A 14,435-nucleotide genomic window follows, 5' to 3' on the forward strand; every position below is an offset into this window, starting at 1 on the left:
TCATTTGAAATAATTCTTTTGTTTGTTTAGTCATTTTTTACCAATCTGATATATAATTTGGTTTGTTTGTTTTCAGTATTAAGATTTGCTTTTTATTTTTACACTTTTATTTTTTGAATATGTAAAATATTTGCATTGTTTAAAGATCAAACTCACATAATAAAATATACTCAGGAAAGTCTTCTCTACACCATCCACAATTGCCCCTGCTATCTATCACTTCACCCCATTTATTTCCTTTTTAAAAACTTTGTAAATTGTGAAACATAAAAAACAGAAAAATGCATAAAGCAAAAGGGAATAGCTCAATAAATCATTACAAAATGAACACCCATGTAATCCAGGTCAAGAAATTGAAGAAGGCAATGGCACCCCACTCCAGTACTCTTGCCTGGAAAATCCCATGGACGGAGGAGCCTGGTAGGCTGCAGTCCATGCTAAGGGTCGGACACGACTGAGCGACTTCACTTTCACTTTTCACTTTCATGTATTGGAGAAGGAAATGGCAACCCACTCCAGTGTCCTTGCCTGGAGAATCCAAGGGATGGGGGAGCCTGGTGGGCTGCCATCTATGGGGTCGCACAGAGTTGGACATGACTGAAGTGATTTAGCAGCAGCAGCAGCAGCACCCTAGAAGTCTTATTGTGTACACCAGACATTTCCTGTGATGTGCTCAAAAAAAAAAAAAAATGATTCAGCTATCTTCTTGTTGTTAGAATGAGAGTCTTTATCTTTCGAGTTTCCTGCAACCCAGACAGAAGTGGAGCTCTTTTCTTTTGAAGGATAATTTTGCTAGTTATAGAATTCTAGGATGACTGTTATTTTCTTTCAACACACTTAAGATATCATTTCTCTGTCTTTTGGCTTTTATTGCTGCTGTCTTAGAGTCAATTATCAGACTAAATGTTGCTCTTTTGAAAGTAATCCTCTCCTCCACCAAATTCGCAGCTGCTTTAAAAATTTTTTTCCTTCGTCTTTGCTTTCCTGCAGTTTCATCATATTTTTTGCTTTAGTTTTATTTTTTTTAATAGTTTGCTTGAGATTTGTTGCCAATCTTGAATCAGTGGGTTGATATCTTTTAACAGCTCTGGAGATTTTTCAGCCATAATCTTTTAAAATATTGCTTATGTCCTATTCTCTCTCTTCTCTTTCTGGGATTTCAAGTAAATGAATAGTGGACCTCTTCACTGGATGCTCTTGGTTTCTTACCCTTTCTTTTGCATTTTCCACCCTTTGCCTCTTTGTATTTTTTGGAGGGATGGACCAAGTTTATTGTGACCTATCTTCTGGTACACCAGTTCTGTTTCAGCGATCTCTAGTCCATTATTGAGTACAGCACTTTCACAGCATCATCTTTCAGGATTTGAAATAGCTCAACTGGAATTCCATCACCTCCACTAGCTTTGTTCGTAGTGATGCTTTCTAAGGCCCATTTGACTTCACATTCCAGGATGTCTGGCTCTAGGTGAATGATCATACCATTGTGATTATCTTGGTCGTGAAGATCTTTTTTGTACATCATGAGAAACCCTGGGCTGGAAGAAGAACAAGCTGGAATCAAGATTGCTGGGAGAAATAGCAATAACCTCAGATATGCAGATGACACCACCCTTATGGCAGAAAGTGAAGAGGAACTAAAAAGCCTCTTGATGAAAGTGAAAGAGGAGAGTGAAAAACCTGGCTTAAAGCTCAACATTCAGAAAACGAAGATCATGGCATCCGGTCCTATCACTTCATGGGAAATAGATGGGGAAACAGTGGAAACAGTGTCAGACTTTATTTTTGGGCTCCAAAATCACTGCAGATGGTGACTGCAGCCATGAAATTAAAAGACGCTTACTCCTTGGAAGAAAAGTTATGACCAACCTAGATAGCATATTCAAAAGCAGAGACATTACTTTGCCAACAAAGGTTCATCTAGTTAAGGCTATGGTTTTTCCTGTGGTCATGTATGGATGTGAGAGTTGAACTGTGAAGAAAGCTGAGTGCTGAAGAATTGATGCTTTTGAGCTGTGGTGTTGGAGAAGACTCTTGAGAGTCCCTTGGACTGCAAGTAGATCCAACCAGTCCATTCTGAAGGAGATCAGCCCTGGGATTTCTTTGGAAGGAATGATGCTAAAGCTGAAACTCCAGTACTTTGACCACCTCATGAGAAAAGTTGAGTCATTGGAAAAGACTCTGATGTTGGGAGGGATTGGAGGCAGGAGGAAAAGGGGACAACAGAGGATGAGATGGCTGGATGGCATCACCGACTCGATGGACGTGAGTTTGAGTGAACTCTGGGAGATGGTGATGAACAGGGAGGCCTAGCGTGCTGCAATTCATGGGGTTGCAAAGAGTCAGACACGACTGAGCAACTGAAGTGAACTGAACTGAATCTGTTATTATATCTATTCAATTAATTTAAAATTTGGGTTCTCACATTTTTAAGTTTTAGAATTTTTATTTGATTCTCTTTCTTTTCAAAGAACAATTTTGAGTTTTATTGATTTCTTGTTTTGAGATTATTTTCTTGTTTTCAGTTTTTTTGATTTCTGCTCTAATTTTTGTTATGTGTTTTCTTCTGCTTGTTTAAACTTCAATTGCTCTTCTTTCTCTGGTTTATTAAAGTGTGAACTTAATTTATTGATTTTAGATCATTCTTATTTTCTAATGTGTGCATGCAATGCTATAAATTTCCTTTTAAGTACTGTTTTCACTTCATGCCACAAATTGTGATAAATTACATTTTCATTTATTTCAAAATATTTTACAATTTTTCTTGAGATTTCTTCTTTGGCCCATGGATTGTCTAGAAAGGTGTTTTCTGGAAAGTATCTGGATATTTGGGGATTTTCTAGCTATCTTCCTGTTATTGATTTTTAGTTTAAGTCCATTATGGTTGAAGAACGTATCTTATGATTTCTGGTCTTTTAAATTTGTTAAGGCATGCTTTATGGTGGTCTGTATTGATGAACAGTTCACATGAGCTTGAGAAGAATGCGTATTCTGCTGCTGTTGGATGGTATATTCTACATGTTTGAGTGAAACTGACAGTCACTCAGCCGTGTCCAACTCTTTTTGACCCCATGGACATGGAATTTCCCAGGGAAGAATACTAGAGTAGATTGTCATTTCCTTTGCCAAAATGTTAATTAGATCAAATCAAATAATTGTTCTGTTCAGGTATATCCTTACTGATCTGCTTGCTTGATCTATCAATTTCTGACAGAGGAGTGTTGAAGTCTTCAATTATAAAAGGTAATTCTTCTATTTCTCCTTTCAATTCTATCAGTTTTTGCCTCATGTATTTTGACATGTTTGATTCTTTAAAAAAAATCTTCCAATATTACTTTCTGTGATTTATAGATCCTTGTCAAAAATTACAATTTGGCATTTATATACTTAAACATGGTAAAGCACAGTTGCTTTGCTTTGGAAACACTGGATTGCTGTGAGTCTGTTTCTGTTATCTATTGTGCTGGGCGATGCTAAGTCACTTCATGTGTCTAACTCTTTGCAACCCCATGGATTGTAGCGTGCCAGGTTCCTCTGTCCTTGGGATTTTCCAGAATGCTGGAGTGGGTTATCATGCCCTCTTCCAGGGGATCTTCCCAACCCAGGAATGAACCCAGCTCTCTTGCATTGCAGGTGGATTCTTTACCACTGAGACACCAGGGAAGCCCTATCTATCGTGCAGAGTATGGCATTTGAAAAGTTATTTGTAGAAATAATTTAAAGTCTTAGAGGATTTTAATTTACTTCTACAGGTGCCTAAAAGCACTAGTGATTTTGTATAACCTTAACCTTAATACATGATGCAATGTGAGTAAGGGTAGATTGACTTCATTTTCTCCTTATTCCTAAAGTTTGCTTCTTGGTCCCAGATCAAAACAGAGAGCAGTTCTTCCTTTCAAGGGCTTGGACACTGATACCTGCTCCTCTAGCTCCACAGGCTATCTAAATCAGCTTTTTTCTGCTTCTTAAAATGCAGAATTTCCCCAGGCCAAAGCAACTGTGAACATTGGGTTTACCACCTCTGGATTCTGTTCCTTTCCTGGATCTTGACCCGAGTTTATCGCTTTTCAGTCTTTTGCTAGTTTCTTAATGCTTTTAAGAGGATTCTGGATATTTTTCCAGGCAGCTTTTAAGGTATATCAGACACCACTTATTGCTCCAGTTTGCATCCTGCTGGTTACCTTTCAACTCCAGCCGTCACTGCAGTCACCACCTGCATACAGATGTAAGCTGACACCACTTGGCCCACTAGCAAAAACACTGCAGATCTTTTGTTTTTGGCCTGGGTCCTCTCTGTTACCACAACTTTAGGTATCCATGGGAATCTGCTCAGACATTCTCATGCAAGAAAAACCTGAATATATGAGGAATTTAGCATCTTACAGTGAAACGTTTGATCTAATGGAGATTAGACCTATAGGATACTCTCCTTTTCTCTATCTCAGAGGACAGTTCTGAGGTGCACTGTACTTGATGCCTAAGAGAGTCCCCACATTTCAGCCTTAGCATTCTCTCAGTCTTCATCTTGAAATCTAATCCTAATTTACATGATTCCCAGGTAAACCCTTACTTCAGGCTTTGATTTGAGGAGGAACCAGATTAAGACAAATTGTCAGCAGGTCAGATAGCATGAATTAGCTAGTGAACTATTACCAGAAGAAGCAGAAATTGAGAAAAAATAAATAAATTTAGGAGATATTGCCGACATCTGTTGGATCATAGAAAAAGCAAGAGAATTCCACAAAAATATCTACTTCTGCTTCACTGACTATGCTAAAGTCTTTGTCTGTGTAGATCACAACAAACTATGGAATATTCTTAAAGAAATAGGAATACCAGACCACCTTACCTGCCTCCTGATAAATCTGTATGCAGGTCAAGAAGCAACGGTTAGAACCAGACATGGAACAACGGACTGGTTCCAAATTGGGAAAGGAGTTCATCAAGGTTGTATATTGTCACCTTGATTATTTAACTTATATGCAGAGTACATCATGCAAAATGCCAGACTGGATGAAGCATAAGCTGGAATCAAGATTGTGGGAAAATATATCAATAACCTCAGATATGCAGATGACACCACCCTTATGGCAGAAAGTGAAGACTAAAGAACCTCTTGATAAAAGTGAAGGAAGACAGTGTAAAAGCTGGCTTAAATTTCAGCATTCAAAAAACTAAGATCATGGCATCTGGTCTCATCACTTCATGGCAAATAGATGGAGATACAAGGAAACAGTGACAGACTTTATCTTCTTGGGCTCCAAAATCACTGAAGATAGTGACTGCAGCCATGAAATTAAAAGACACTTGCTCCTTGGAAGAAAAGCTATGACCAACCTACACAACATATTAAAAAGCAGAGACATTTTGCTGACAAAGGTCCATCTAGTCAAAGTTATGGTTTTTCCAGTAGTCATGTATGGATGTGAGAGTTGGACTACAAAGAAAGCTGAGCATGGAAGAACTGATGCTTTTGAACTGTGGAGTTGGAGAAGACTCTTGAGAGTCCCTTGGACTGCAAGGAGATCAAACTAATCAATCCTAAAGGAAATCAGTTGCGAATATTCATTGGAAGGACTGATGCTGAAGCTGTAATATTTTGGTCTCCTGATGTGAAGAATGGACTTATTGGAAAAGACTCTGATGCTGGGAAAGATTGAAGGCAGGAGGAGAAGGGGATGGCAGAGGATGAGATGGTTGGGTGGCATCACTGAATCGATGGACATGAGTTTGAGCAAGCTCTAGGAGTTTGTGAAGGACAGGGAAGCCTGGCATGCTACAGTCCATGGGGTCGCAAAGAGCTGGACACAACTGAGCAACTAAACTGAAGTAAACAAAGGAGATATTGTAGTATACTTATATGTTGATGAAAATAATCAGGCATGCAGGCAATAAGTAATGGTTTAGGAGAGCATTGTCGTTTTGATGTCCTTGAGTAGGCTTTTAGCTTTAAGCTTTAAAAGAACATCCATTTTTCTTCCCTGACCAACCATCCAGATGTCCATTATTCACTGAGATAGAACATATCTAACAAAAACAAAAGTCACTTGAACTAGTATCCTATGGCTGCTGAAACAAAGTACCACAAACTGGGGACTTAAATGATAGAAATTTATTGTCTCATAGTTATGGAGGCTAGAAGTCTAGAATCAACGAGAGTTGGTTCCTTCTTGGGCTGTAAGGATCTATTCAGGGCCCCTCTCTTTGGCTTATTGGTGGCCATCTTCTCCCTGTATCTCTGCATGTCATCTCCCCTCTATGCTTGTCTGTCTCCAATTTCCTTTTTGTAAGGAAGCTTATTGTACTGGACTAGGGTCCACCCTAATGATCTCATCTTAAATTATTTACACCTATAACATTCTTATTTTCAAATAACATCATGTTCTGAGGTACAAGACATTAGTACTTCAACATATGAGTTTTAGGCGGGGACAGGATTCAACCCATAATATTTGCCAAGGCTTATTAATTTATCCTTCAAACTATCTCTCTTATATGTCCTCTTTGACTCCAATTCAGGTCCTTATGTGGCATGCCACACCATTTCAGCAGTTTTTCTGGCATGTTTCCACCCCTTTCCCAGTCTCTAGTCCATCCTTACACAGAAATGTGAGATTGTTCTTCTTAAGCTCAGCTTTCATGGTGTCACTCCCTTGCTCAACAGACCTTCACTGGCTTCCCATTTTCTATCAAATTATATCATCCAAATCATATAACCTGCTCCTCTGCAATAAGAACTTACCTTCCTTTTAAAAAATACCCATCTTTTTCTCCCCATTTTCCTTCTTAGAAATTAAAAGGGAATGAATAAGGGGGATATGTGGGTAAGTGCAGGAATTGCCTTCAGTTTAATGAGAACTAGGTACAAATGAATGTGACTGGTCTAGTGTTGGGTTTAGAAACATTTCCTGAACACACCAAGTAGAGGCAGAGAGGGAAAAAAATAGCAGCATGACCATGACTCTGTGCCATCAAGAACTAGTCACTTAACTTCTCCGGGTTGCTTAATTGGATGAGATGTGTGGCCAAATCCCAGTTCTTCAGAGGAATAAAATCTTGTTATCTGCCCATGTGCTTACATCTGGGAATGTCAAATGAGTTTGAGAGTACCTTGAAAGTATAAAGCTTTGCAAATAGGACATTCTGGTGTTTGACTGGGCTGAGTATGAATGATCAGATCACTCACTCCATTGTAAGATTTTTAAGCTACCATTACTTTTCAGACAAAGATCCGTCTAGTCAAAGCTATGGTTTTTCCAGTAGTCATGTATGGATGTGAGAGCTGGCCCATGAAGAAGGCTTAGCACCAAAGAATTGATGCTTTTGAACTGTGGTGCTGGAGAAGACTCGAGAGTCCCTTGGACTTCAAGGAGATCCAACCAGTCAATCCTAAAGGAAATCAATCCTGAATATTCCTTGGAGGGTCTGATGCTGAGCTGAAGCTCCAAAACTTTGACTACCTGATGTGAAGAGCCGACTCATTGGAAAAGACCCTGATGCTAGGAAAGATTGAAGGCAGGAGGAGAAGGGGCTGACAGAGGTTGAGATGGTTGGATGGCATCACCAACTCGACAGACATGACTTTGAGCAAGCTCTGGGAGTTGGTGATGGAAAGGGAGTACTGGGGTGCTGCAGTCCATGGGGTTGAAAAGAGTCAGACATGACTGAGCAACTGAACAAGCTACCAGGAGCAAACTGGGAAGAGTCAGCAAAATATCATTTAACGTGTGTACACTTTGATTGTAGCACCTGTGTGTTGATTTTTGGGGGCACGAAGAGTGGGGCAGCCCTGGCAGGGGCTATAATACTGGAGGTGGAGACCCTCATAAAACAGCAGAGTCCAGGCCCGTCCAGATTGGTGATGCCATCCAACCATCTCAACCTCTGTCAGCCCCTTCTACTCCTGCCTTCAATCTTTCCCAGCATTGGGGTCTTTTCCAATGACATGGAAGGATGGGCAACTGGATCACACAGCATGGCTGGATATGTGTAAAGAAGGCTGCCATTCCAGCTGTGGTCCCACCCTTACTATCCTCACTTCAGGAATGGTCACTGGAAGGAAAACAAGACAGAAGACTCTGCGGCAGCACTGCGGAGCTGTGCTCTCCTCACCCCAGCCACTGTTCTGGCCCCACCTCTCTCACATCCAAACCTGACCTGTCCTGCCTCAAGGAAAGTCACAGAGTGTTTGCATCAAAGTCACTTTATTGATCCAGGTTTTGATCATCCTGGAACTGCCCCTCTGGAAGGCAATGAGGAGGGCACTGGGGCAAAGAGGCTTCACATGAGGTCTCAGTCAGCGACAAGGTTGTGGCCCACAGTGGGGGGCGACTCAAAGAAGCCCTGAAACCAGAAACAGAAGATCGGAATCAGTACGCGGGGAGGTGGCCCCTCTCTCACCTACTCCTCCCCCAGATGCCTCTATAACAGTCTGATTTGAGTCAGCCCGCAGTGACTCAGCCCATCGATTGAGGGCCTGTCACCTTTACTCCCACACAGAATTCACAGAGCTCTTGTCCCATGGTTTTCCCTAGGGCTTGGCCTAGAGAAGAATGGCAGGGCCTTGTTTGCTTTCACAAAAGCTCTCCAACAACCTGTTCTTCAAGGTGGGTCTGTCACTCAGCTCTGGGTGTGTGGACCCAGCAAACAATCTGGGCTTTGGAAGCCCAGCTGCGATCCTATGAGTGGGAAGTGGTTTCCTAGGAGAGCATGAGGGGCTAGAAGCCCCCAGAGGTGCAGACTGCTTCTGGAGAGCCAGCTCCACAGCCAACACCCTTGTCTCCCCTAGACCAGGTTGATCAGCTCCTTCCAGGTCTCAGTGTTCACTCTCACTCTCCTTATAGTCCATCCCCGATATCACTGGAGTGGCCTCTTAATATCATACCACATTATAATATTCCCCTCCTCAGAATCTCCCAGTCAACTTGCCACCACACTTGGAATAAAATCCAAACTTTCACCAAGATCTATGAGCTGGTGTGTGGTCAACCCTGGACCTACTTCTCCAACCTAATCTTCTACCACTGACTTTCCCATCTGTTCCTCAGACATGCCATAGTATCCTTGTCTCCAGACATGTTCATTGTGTTGTCCTCTTCCTGGGAGGCCCTTCCTTCATATCTTCTGTTGGCTACCACCTTCTTGTAATTTAGGTCTTAGTCCAAAAAAAAAAAAAAAAAAAGACTTTTGTCAATGTGGAGAAGTCTGATGTCTGGGGTAGCCCCATGCCCACTGCAGTGTCTGAGCAGAAAGAAGGGCAGGAGCTGTGCAATGGAAAGGATTAAGAATCAAGAGACCTCGGTCCAGTCTTGGGTCTGCCAAGAACCTCCTTTGCAGCCCTGAGTAAGTCGCTGGACCAGCCTGGGCCTCAAAGTCTCAGATGTAAAGATAGATGGGAGGGCTAGATGGGTGTTTTCAACCTGGATTCTGAAGAGTTTAAGCCTCCTAAGGAGGTAACCCAGAGCCTTGCCCAGGTGACTTGCCCAGGGTACAAAGTAGAGCAAAGTCAGGAATTGCTGAAGGCTTCTGGACTCTCTCCTGTTCATCCAAAGAAGCTTTGCTGTCACTTCCTGTATACAAGGGAGTGTGTGGAGAAAAGGAGGACCTTTTACTCAATATTGAAAACTCTGCAGTTTCCCATGTCTATTGTAAACTCAGTGCTGAAGCATGATTGTATGCGATGATCCTTAGGGATGCCCAGAACCTGCATCATGCCCCCAATCTCTTACATGGATGTTCACAAGTAGTCTGAGAAAGGCAGGAAAGTAAGGGTAACCTTCAATTGGGGGAGATCTTTTCTTCAGCTTCTCTGTTCACAACCCAATACCCACTCTGTCCTTCACACCTGCCTCCTTCCTTTAAACATGTCCTTGGCAATTCCAATCTCCCCTGAAAAAGCGAGAGCCCCTCACCTTGACTGGGTTAGCCACCTCACGTTTCAGAGCCTTTGAAACCACTTTGGAGGTAAAGCATTGATCCTTGTTCACCTTGACCATTGGGCTCTGTGAGGAGGGAAGCCAGGAGTCAAGAAGGAGGCTGAAAAGGGTGTCAGGGCCCCAGAGAAAAAGAGATAGGACTCAAAGTCAGGGCTTTAGAAGTCTTGAGAAGACACATGAGTCTCACCTTGGGGAACAGGAGTCGAAGTTTCTCCTCTTGCTTGCCCCTAGAAGAGATGAGGATGGCAAATGGGACCTAGGCTTGCCAGAACCCCTCTCGTCTGCCTTTGCAGGTCACTAAGGCTCATGGAATTTTCTCCTGCAGATCCCAGACAGGACCTCTGAATCATTCACAGAGTACTCCTGGCAGTTCTTTCCTGCAGTTTGAACACCCATTCCCTCCCTGCTCCATCCCTCCACTAGACAGCATGGGCTGACCATAGGCTTCACACACCTCACCCCCGGGGTTCTGGTGGGCAAGGCTGCTGGCCCACTCCTCACACATGGATCCTCAGGATGGAGTTTGCTGGTGTGACCCATCTTCTGGGTCATCACTTCCTGGGTCATGTCATCCTTCCAGAACAAATCTGCAGGGTGAAAGGATGTGGTGAATTAACACGTGGGATGCTCTGACTGGCCCACTCCAGGGACCAGGGTGAAGCAAACACTCCCCCTTTCCCTCAAAGTAAGACAAAGAATCACAATTTATGGAGAGAATTAAATGAGATGGCACATAAAAGTTGCTTAGCACAGTGCCTGGCATGTAATATATATTCGGCTAAGATTGGGACTGTACTTTTTTCATTAACTCATTTGATACTATTGTGAGGATTGAATGAGTTAGGGATGTGAAGAGTGCTGTGAAAACTCTAAGGCAGTGAGTGATCCCCAAACTTCAGGGTACATCAGAATCTTCTGCAAGGCTTGTTAAAGCACAGATTGCTGTTCTTCCCTTCTAGAGTTCCTGATTCCGGAGGTCTGAACTTCAGGGTACATCAGAATCTTCTGCAAGGCTTGTTAAAGCACAGATTGCTGTTCTTCCCTTCTAGAGTTCCTGATTCCGGAGGTCTGAACTTCAGGGTACATCAGAATCTTCTGCAAGGCTTGTTAAAGCACAGATTGCTGTTCTTCCCTTCTAGAGTTCCTGATTCCGGAGGTCTGGGGTGAAGTTCATGAGTTAGCAGTTTGAAGAAGTTTCCTGGTGATGCTGATACTACTGGTCTGAGGATGCATGTTGAGAATGACTGCGCTAAGGCATTACACACATATTAGACATCAGTAATGATAGTAGTAATATGAATTCTGGCCAGATTTCCTATCTGACTCTTCCCTCATTCATGAAACTCTCCTCTAAGAAACGGTCAACCATCTGTCTTCAAAGGACTTCCCACTCCCTTCCTTCCTCTTTTGTATTTGTCATACAATTTATTATGCTTCCTACTCAGAGGCTTAAGTGTGTGTGTGTATGTATGTTTTCCTGGCTGAGAATTTAAGGATTCCTGGTTCTGGAAAAAATCTGCTAGTGCCTGGAGTTGGGGCTAGTCTCAAGGAATTAGATGCTGACCTTTTCCAGGGGCTTCTTCTAGAAGCCTGTGCTGGGCCCTTCCAGGGGTTTGAGGGCAAACAGCCTGCCCTTCCAGGTCCATCCCCATTCTGGTCTCTCCCCATTCTCCATGAAGTGAACATGACAGAGAGAGTCAAGTAGAGACATTAGGGGAAGAAAGCCTGTTCTCAGATCAAAAGCCCCTCACTATACCTCTGTATGTAACCCCAGCCTTTCTTCTCTAGCTCTTACTCACCGTGGGGCATAATCTGCTGGAGTAAAACTTGGAAGTGCTTGAAGATGGGGGTGGTAAATCCTGGGAGGGGCCAGAGCTGCCCCACTCCCACTTGGCTCTGACCATCTGAGGGCAAAAAAGTGGTGTGAGAAAGGATCTTGACTAGAAGCCTTCCAAATTCCAGTTGAAATAAAGCAGCTTCCTTCCACTATCTCCCCTGGGTTCAATGGTCCCTGTCCCCCTCACCTGATCCCCTCTTCCTTTCAGGTCTTCCTTTTTATTCTTCCCTCCCCACATCACCACCTTTCCTGTTTGTTAACCCCTGCCACCTCATTCACTTTGGTAGCAACTTCCAGATAAGAGCCAAGCTTACAGGCAAAGAGCAGCCCATGAAGGGTGAGGTAAGCAGATACTCAAAAAGCCACACACATAATGGATAATCAGGTGAACAGGTTGGGCATGGAAAGCAGGGGAATTGCATTTAGGAAAGGCTTTAAAGCCTGGAGGGGATTGAAGGGGACTTGAGTGTGGCTCAGTGGTAAAGAATCATTCCATCCTTGGGTCAGGAAGACCCCCTGGAGGAGGAAATGGCAACCCACTCCAGTATTCTTGCCTGCATAATTCCATGGACAGAGGAGCCTGGTGGGCTATAATCCATGGGGTCGCAAAGAGCTGGACACAACTGAGTATGTGAGTACACATGAGCACACACGCATGACGATTGGAGAGGAGTCCTGAAATCTTTAGAGGAAGAAAGTATTGGTATGCATAGGTTTTGAGTGTCTGGATCCTTGTCCTGAAGGCTAAAATTTGCCACTGGGCATATGGAAAGGCTAGGGGGATGGAGATAATCCCTAATGCTATACACTTTTCTCATTCCAAGTAGATGGGGTAGAGTTGGAGTCTGGTTTTTTTGTTTGCTTATTTCTTTGTTTTGTTTTGTTTTGTTTGGGGGGGGGTGGTTGTTTGTTTCCGATGGTGGAATTACCATGAGTCATTATGGAAAGGAAATTCTCCTCCCTATTTAAATGGATTCTATTATTTCCCTGGCTTTGAGAAGGAGGAAAACGTCATACTGAGAAGGACTATAAGTTCTGGAAGGAGAGATCGTTCTGGGGCAGCGTTCCCAGAACTGGCAGGGTGACCCGGACACCCTCAGTCAAACCTACAGGGGCACCTGGCGCTGTCCGCGGTGCTGAGCGGTGGCCAAACCCTGGCATGGAGGAAGCTCCGAGCTGTAAAGAGAGCTAGGCATCCCTAAGAAGCTTCAGGGTTCTACCCTCTCCCCACCCCCACAGCCCGGGCCTCCTCCTACAGGTTTTCGTGAATTCTCTGCACTGGCTTCTAAATCCAAGAATCGGGCGAGCAGAGTTGGCGCCAGCCTAGGAGTTTGCGGCGTCTGCCCGAAGCTCCGGGTGCTGGAATCCTCGAGTCTGCGCAGTCGGTCTCTGGCTGCTCAAATGTAAGTCAGCCATGGTCTACTCGGATGGCGCAGTGAAGGGGGAGGAAGAAGATGGACCTTTTCTGCCTCATCTTCTTTTCCCCCAGCCTAGCCCTCCCATTCTTCCCGGAAACTGGATCGCAAACACCAGACTCCAGGGGCTTACAAAGAAGCCTTGGTTCATCTCTCGGCCCAGTCTTCTCCCAGGGCCCGGATACCCGGGGTCCCTGCTCCTACTGTCCAGAGATCCTGGCCCCTGACCTTCCCTGAGCCATAGGCATCTCTTCCCCCGCTCCTCGGCTTCTCTTGTGGCCGCACATGCCAGTTTTACTTCCCTGAGCCCCTGTGTTTTTCCGTCCTTCTTCCTAATCCCCAGTCTTCCCCTGAGTCGGCTTCTCTTAGGTCCAGATCCCATACACCGAGCCCCATTCCAAGCCTGCGCGTCCTTCCGCGCACTTTTCTTTTACTCCTCAAACACATTGTTTTCCTCCGAAGTTCCTAACCTTGAGGTCCCCAGACCCACTTCACCGCTCTCTGGCCCTGCCCGCACCCCACCCCAGGTTTCCTCCTGACCGTGACCACTAACGTCGCTGGAGCCCCCCTGGTGGCTGTTCAGCAGCAGGAAGCAGACGAGCAGCCAGAGCCCCCGGAAGCCCCCGAGCCACAGCGGGCGCTGCATCCTCCCGGGCTTGCTGCGCTGGTTCCCCACCTAAGTCGAAGAGATGGCAGACAGCTGCCGGAGGGACTGCGCCGGACTGTCGATTCCCACCCGCTGGCTAGCCAGACTGAATCTGCACAACCCTCCCTTGGCAGCTGGGCCAATCGCTGGCGGGCCCTGCCCCTGCCTACGCCTACCCAGCCCCTACTTCTCCTACCGGCCCCACAGCCACCCAAACCTACTCCTAGGAGCCCACTCCTCTTTTAATAAAACAGATCCCAAGGACTACTGCCTCTATTCCCAGTCCCAAAGTTGGAGAGAGGGCTTGCATGTAAAATGCTGGTGTGAAATGCACCTGCCTCATAGATTTGTTGTGAGGGTTAAATATGTACAGCAACTGGATAGCTGGCATTCAATGAATCTAGTCTATTTTGATTTTCCTGATACTTACTTCACCCTTACCTGCCTTAAAATCCCCAACCATCATGGGTTTGACCTGTTAAGTATATGCAAAACTATCTTCTCCACATCCACTGCCATCATCCTAGTTCAAATCACTGTACCCATTTTAATAGAGCTATTGCAATAACTAACTGCTGAAGTAACTAACTGATCCGTAGCTTCCA

The 14,435-nt window shown here is 44.4% G+C and overlaps 1 protein-coding gene across 4 annotated transcripts; it reads right to left on the reverse strand.

Moving 5' to 3' along the window:
* Window positions 1-8,184: 8,184 nt before the first annotated feature.
* Window positions 8,185-13,951, reverse strand: RESP18 (regulated endocrine specific protein 18). 4 transcript variants are annotated; one of them, XM_044937838.1, is made up of 6 exons: window positions 13,707-13,950; window positions 11,732-11,836; window positions 10,387-10,519; window positions 10,120-10,159; window positions 9,909-9,998; window positions 8,185-8,340 (listed from the first exon to the last, which is right to left on the reverse strand). In XM_044937838.1, exons 1-6 carry the CDS (start codon window positions 13,828-13,830, stop codon window positions 8,290-8,292), a joined length of 543 nt encoding a protein of 180 aa, XP_044793773.1. In that variant the 5' UTR covers window positions 13,831-13,950; the 3' UTR covers window positions 8,185-8,289. The 4 variants fall into 4 exon arrangements, with proteins under 4 accessions (XP_044793773.1, XP_006059033.2, XP_044793775.1 ...); XM_006058971.3 differs by having other exon boundaries at window positions 13,725-13,949; XM_044937840.1 differs by lacking the exon at window positions 11,732-11,836 and having other exon boundaries at window positions 13,707-13,951.
* Between the last annotated feature and the right edge of the window lie 484 nt (window positions 13,952-14,435).

This window comes from Bubalus bubalis, chromosome 2 (genome assembly GCF_019923935.1).
Source record: "Bubalus bubalis isolate 160015118507 breed Murrah chromosome 2, NDDB_SH_1, whole genome shotgun sequence".
Taxonomy (NCBI): Eukaryota; Metazoa; Chordata; class Mammalia; order Artiodactyla; family Bovidae; genus Bubalus; species Bubalus bubalis.

Coding starts and splice junctions, on each gene's coding strand:
- RESP18 (XM_044937838.1), bottom strand. CDS start 13,830: ATGCAGCGCCCGCTGTGGCTCGGGGGCTTCCGGGGGCTCTGGCTGCTC. Junction 10,160..10,386: donor ACCAGAACCCCGGGGGTGAG/GTGTGTGAAGCC, acceptor CATCTCTTCTAG/GGGCAAGCAAGAGGAGAAAC. Junction 8,341..9,908: donor AGGTGGCTAACCCAGTCAAG/GTGAGGGGCTCT, acceptor TTCTGGTTTCAG/GGCTTCTTTGAGTCGCCCCC.